Source organism: Cimex lectularius, unplaced genomic scaffold (assembly GCF_000648675.2).
Source record: "Cimex lectularius strain Harlan isolate CLEC.00 unplaced genomic scaffold, Clec_2.1 scaffold131, whole genome shotgun sequence".
NCBI classification, from domain to species: domain Eukaryota; kingdom Metazoa; phylum Arthropoda; class Insecta; order Hemiptera; family Cimicidae; genus Cimex; species Cimex lectularius.
Window position 1 is genome coordinate 532,220 of NW_019392685.1, and position 6,040 is coordinate 538,259.

Sequence of the window (6,040 nt, forward strand, 5' to 3'; positions counted from 1 at the left end):
TAAATGATTAAGTTGGCACCAGTGGCTTTTTAAAACTGCAGCAGACATTTTGTCCTTTCTCATCTTCGAAGGAAAAATGTCGGCTGCTGGTGTGAAAAAGATGACATTGAGCACGCTTACGCCTACGTCGGTCAATTTTTTTATTGTCGGCGTCATCATCGCCAAGAGGAATCCAAAAACATTCATAAGCAAGAAAGGTGAGTCATGCTTATATTCGATTTTCCTTCTGTGTAAAGTGGGCAGAAAAAAATCAAATATCACTCCTATGAAGAATTAACTAAAAAAAATATTTACAAAAGCTTTACTCATTAGATTTAAATATAACGGTAATAGGAATATAATGGTAATAGGAAATAAATATAAATTGATTGAGTTGAGGTTAAGTTCGTCATATTACACTTTGGATGTGTATTCTGGTATAAAAATAAAATTTATAATGTAAACATTAATTAAAACAATGTTTTACATAGATAGATTGTCCTTAGTACAAATTTCTGATGTTCGAGGGAAAATTTTTGAACTGTATAGTGTTAGTTTGCATGCTGTCGTGATATAGGTTATGTTTGTACTTCTAATTGAAAATGGTTAAAAACAAATGAAATGTATATAGTAAGTACAGTGTAATTAGTCTGCGGGTTTTTCTCTAATTTTCCCCTCTATTTGCACTCCAGCAAAGAAAATAAACTGAAAAGCCAATATAACATATTCATAGACATTTAGTTGAAGGTCATAATAAAGCGCTGCTGCCTTTTGCACTTCACTGACATTTCCTTGTCACATTAAAGCAACCATAGGATCTGGCATAGACTTAAGATCAATTTTTTTCATAAAATGCCTAAATCCAAATTAAAAAAGAAGAAAGGCTAGACATTGTACGAAACAAATCCCTTAAGACACGAATGGAAATGCCCCTAGCTGAATGTAATGAACCAGAGGACTGCAGTATCCAAGTGGCTAGTGTATCAGACCTTGTGGTCCTGAGTTCGATCCACCACAGTCCCCTGGAATTTTCGACCCTTCCTCTCACCCTAAAAAACCACCAAAATTACATACTATCTGTTATATATACTATCTAAATTATCAAAAAAAATTTCAATCTGTAGAAAACAAATTTTTAAGAAAACTTTTTTACAAGCTCAATCTTCCTCCGAACTCTGCCTACTCTGGAATCCGCTCTCAATTTAAACTTTTCGAACTGGCACAAACAAGGGATTACTTTGGTTTTGTTTTTGTAATTAAATTATTAAACAATATCATTGATAGTCCTTTTCTCCTCTCTCAGCTACAGCTACACGTCCCTTCGCACCTTTGCACTCACAAACTATTTTATATTGAATTCCAAAGCGCTAACTACATGCTCTCTTCTCTACACCGCATGATGATCAAAAGTAACATCTGCAATGCATTGACTTCGTCAATAGTAATGTGCAAAATATGAAAAACCATATTCTACAACCCTACTCTAGTTGAATTTTTTTACCAATTTATATTTTTTTTAAATGCTTTTATATTTCATGATGTTAAAAGTTTATTATAATTTATTTCATTTGCTGGTTCACCTAAATCTTGCACTCTAGTCTTATTATATATCTACAAAGAGCATTATTTTCATTAAATATGTAAATAAATATTGCAGTTTCAATTGTCTTTCAGCTTTATTTTGTTTTCTTTGCCTTAATTTACTCAATAATTATGTGTTTATTTTTGTTGTTCTGTTTTTACTCTTTGAATTGTATATATTTATCATTTATATTTACCATTTATAATTTTACCATGTATATATGTCCTTATTCTTTTTGAACATATTTTATTTTTTTGTTATTGTAAAGTCTTTTTATATTAAATTTCAATCCTTAAATAAGTAACTGAGGCTTGAAAAAAGAACCATTCACTTCAAATGGAAAAATTTCCTGGGCATTCAGTTTTGAGCCAAGTAGCAAAAAAATCTCAATTTTTTTCAGCGCATTTATGTTCTTTCAATGTCTCTAGTAAATTTCAGATGGAACGGAACGAGGAGTCTGGGGCTTTACTTTTAGGGATTCGCCCACAGATTATATAAATGTTACAGCTTGGGGTTCACCTTCTTATACCGAATACCTCGCTTCTTCTTTTCGAACTGGAGACGTCGGTATGAAAGATTGAATATGCCATTTATTAAATTATCTCTTAAGAGAATTAATTTCAGTTGATTTGATAAACATAAGAGTGTCTACAAGGAACCCTAGTGACATAAACAGTCAATATCATCCAACAGTTACTAGGTATTTAATTTGTTCAGTTTGAAAACAAATGTTGATGTAGTTTGTTAGTTGTTTGGAGCTTGTTATGAATGAACATCATTCTGAGATAACTCTACACGATGCAGAGGATTGTATTAATTACATCAAACTTCTCCACATGCCGACGAAACCGCCTGGCAATTTTCTGTCCCTCTCTGAAGTCAAATCGAACGGCAGTTTGCTCAATGATCAGTTTGTCAACCTGCTAGTAGCCGTGCAGAAAGTCGGTGTATCACATAATTACAAAACGAGATTTGGGAATGAATCGGTTGTTTTGGAATTTTTGGTGATGGACAGGACGAGCACTGGTTTTACAATCCAGCTCTGGAACAATGAATTGATAGAAAGGGCAAAAATTTGGAAACCGAGATTCACAAGTATTCTCAAATTGACTTTACACCATATTCGTAATGACATTTTTTTTTTTTTAAATATATATTTCAGTTCTATTTTTGTCGGATATTAAAATAAAATGGAATGCATTTCGGAGAAGTCTCTATGGTGATATAGGGCCGAGGACAATTGTCACAGAAAATCCGGATACAAAGGAAGCAATGGCTTTGGCACAATTCGCTTCAACCGCACCCCTTCAGCCTGTCGCGATTGTCGATATGCTTGCTGAATTGATGCCTTTGCGTATGACTTTTTAATAACTAAAAAAAATTTAAAATAAACCAAAAAATTGTTTTAGCTGAGACTATAAATAATGTAATGTCTTGTGAAGCTGTGATCAACCATGCAAGGTATGGAAACAATGAAAAGTTCACAGCTCTCGTCTACGCACTTGTTGAAAGTTTCGACATTGACGGAATAACTCCAATAATATCATCAAAATGGTATGCAAATGGAAATGATGATTATTATTATTTTTTAAAATATGTATTTATTTCTTAAGTTCGCTATGCAAGAAGATAGTTGGTTCGGTTTGTGACAATCCAACTTGCATATCTAGACCGGACCAGACTATTTCAATACTGGTCAATTACGACCTCCGCATATCCCTCATGGATCTGACCAGTATCTTAAGCAACTGCCGACTGACTGGGAATGTAGCGGCCAATGTGCTTGGTTGTGTGGTGAGTCACAATTTTTAGAAAGAACGAGATTTAAGGTTTTTAAAATCCATATACAGTCTGAGGATTTCCATATGATGGTGAATGAGGAAAAGGTCAGCCTGAAATGGAAATATTTGTTCAAATACGTCGCAGCCAGGCTTCTCGTCATGCCTTCGAATGACAACCCACTCGTCTCAGTCGTATCACTTAACCGGATATCCTTTACAGAATTTGCACAAAATTTGCCCATACATTAGACGACAAATTGTATGATTTTCAATCAAAAAAACTTTTGTTAGTTGTAGAACTCCTTAATTTTTCGAATAAATGAGTATTTCTTGTTTTTTCTCTTTTTATTCGCAATCATATCATCGGCAAATCCATCCATAATGTTCAATTTGTTGTCAATCAGTTTAAGTTTCATCTTACGTTGCCCTGAAGAACAAAAATAAAAGTGTAAACGTAAATTTCATAAGCGTACATTAATTGAGTTTACAGTAAAGAGAAGTTTGTGGATATCCTTTTATTATGAATCTTGTAGCCTTCATTTCACCAAGTGAAACTGTTACTTCACAGAAGCATTCATCATAATTTCCAGGGCAGCTGTAAGTACAACTTTTAATATCATCATACAGACGTAGATACATTCATATATACACAGATATATTTTACAGGAGATAAATTTATATAAACACTGACAGGCAAAAATTTAGGAATTTTACGGGGTGCTGGCCTCTTGTTCATGTGTAACATCACTTCCTGTAAGTACGAGGAGACAAGGAGTACTATTTTCTGATTGATGGATACTAGGACATGGGGGTTTTGCTCCCCAGCCTTCTGGCTTATTGTTCCTTACCATACAATTCTCTGTTTTGATATTATTGGAATAAAGCTATTTTTTTACCTTATATGTATTGTATTACATATTTAATTTTGTCAAATATAGACTAATGAAGTGTTGTAATTCTTACCACAAACTCCTGGGCCCAAGGCAATCGAAAGCCGGTGATGTCCTGCATAATGAATTTAAAATATATTTCCAAAATCATAATTTTATTCCCATTGAACATACAGATCTTTTTCCAAGCAGATTGACTCGCTTATTTCAAAAAAATCATCGTTCAAGATACAAGTCCAGTTGGACCAGATAGATGTAACAACAACTGGTAGCGAAGATAATAGTCCAGGCTCTTCGCAGAACTAAAAAATCATTTTAAGAATTTTTTCAGACAAAATACGCTCAAGAATTAAATACAGGTTGCCCGCCAAAACAGTTTTCATCACATTTGACAACAGTAAGACCTAAGACTGTACGTGCCGAACACCCGTAGACACCGCATACGCTGTGAGTCGAACAGACTGATCCTGGAAGCGGGTTTCTATAGCAAGTTGGGAAACCTTTAAATATTTATCTGTTTAAAAATTGTTTTGAACATTGTTGTTATATTTAGCTTTGCCTTCAATCGGATAGAGAGTCCTCTGGGACAATTTTTTCCTGCAGTTGCAGCTGTTGATTTCAGCCATCACAGTCAAATCGCAAAGCCTCCTGTGCACCCTGGATTTATGGGTGGTGAAATCTGCTGATAATTTTTTTTTTTAAATAAAGTATTCAAATAGGTGGAAATGTTATGGTTAACCTTCTCCTTTTTCTTGAAAAGAGCATTCGTAAGGCCTTAGATTTCTTAAAGGCCGACTGCAGAACTCCCACTGTTTCATAGTTTGACATGAGCAGGTTCCAAGGTAAAGTTCGACGAGTGAGCCAGGGATCAAGTCGCCGGCTGTCGGGTCATTTCTCATCTCGGCAAATATCTGCGGAACAAGACTTGAACCTCATGTCGCTTCCCAATCCTGGTGTAACTTACGCTACAGAAACCCTGGCCTATCTCAACAACCGCGCAGAACTGTATGCCGGCTACTTGGATGAAATCTGTCACATTGTAAGCCGGCTTGCAAGTTGAACCACCGGTCGTCGCCTGCTGCAAGATCAGTTGAACCAGCAACGGCCAGAGCATCCTCTACCTCTATAATAGCTACATTTTAAACCCAAATATCTGTTGGGATGAAACCCTAGCTCAAAATACTTTATTAAATCAATAAATTTCAAGTTGTTCAAAAACTGCCAAAATCAGATGGAATTAAACAATCTTTTACTTTTTTTGTATGAATTTTTGTATTGTTTTATAAATTATTGTTAAAATATCATCAATTTATGTAGCATTGTTTGTATAAACATTTGTAACATTTCTTGAGATCATAAAAAATGTGGGCGTGCTTATTTACAAATGTAGAGTACAAATATATCATGTATCTATGTGTACATTTATGAGTCGCTCGATTTGTATAATGTATGAGTAGATTTGCAAGTGTGCAATATATATTTATGTATACAACAAACATATTCTTCTTCATACCATATTTGTATAATACAATAATACATGCATACATATACATCTACACAAACATGAAAATTAATAAATAAACAGTGTAATATTTACAGAATAAATTATATAATGTGTTAAAAGAAATTAGTTTATCAACAATGCACTGAAAAATTAATATATATGAAAATGTTTTGTACAAATATGTAACTTTTATTTTATTTATTTTTTTTCTATTCTATTTAAAAGATTATGAAAAAAAAATTTATTTGCCATAAAATTTGAGTTAAGAATTATTTCTTGGCTATTGTTATTGTCAAATAGTATT

At 33.7% G+C, this 6,040-nt stretch overlaps 2 protein-coding genes across 4 annotated transcripts; one reads left to right on the forward strand and one right to left on the reverse strand.

The window, feature by feature from the left end:
• Window positions 1-41: 41 nt before the first annotated feature.
• Window positions 42-3,610, forward strand: LOC106662947 (meiosis-specific with OB domain-containing protein). The gene is made up of 8 exons (XM_014387402.2): window positions 42-197; window positions 2,000-2,128; window positions 2,186-2,261; window positions 2,310-2,656; window positions 2,724-2,915; window positions 2,971-3,115; window positions 3,175-3,355; window positions 3,412-3,610. The coding sequence occupies exons 1-8, from the start codon at window positions 77-79 to the stop codon at window positions 3,589-3,591; spliced, it is 1,371 nt and encodes a 456-aa protein (XP_014242888.2). The 5' UTR covers window positions 42-76; the 3' UTR covers window positions 3,592-3,610.
• On the reverse strand, window positions 3,270-5,487 carry LOC106663261. Of its 3 annotated transcripts, none has more exons than XM_014387957.2 (8): window positions 5,197-5,486; window positions 4,972-5,143; window positions 4,792-4,914; window positions 4,590-4,732; window positions 4,407-4,534; window positions 4,306-4,347; window positions 3,831-3,937; window positions 3,270-3,769 (listed from the first exon to the last, which is right to left on the reverse strand). In XM_014387957.2, the coding sequence occupies exons 1-8, from the start codon at window positions 5,344-5,346 to the stop codon at window positions 3,630-3,632; spliced, it is 1,005 nt and encodes a 334-aa protein (XP_014243443.1). In that variant the 5' UTR covers window positions 5,347-5,486; the 3' UTR covers window positions 3,270-3,629. The 3 variants fall into 3 exon arrangements, with proteins under 3 accessions (XP_014243443.1, XP_014243444.1, XP_014243445.1); XM_014387958.2 differs by having other exon boundaries at window positions 4,792-4,911; window positions 5,197-5,485; XM_014387959.2 differs by lacking the exons at window positions 3,270-3,769; window positions 3,831-3,937 and adding an exon at window positions 4,006-4,093 and having other exon boundaries at window positions 5,197-5,487.
• Window positions 5,488-6,040: the final 553 nt, after the last annotated feature.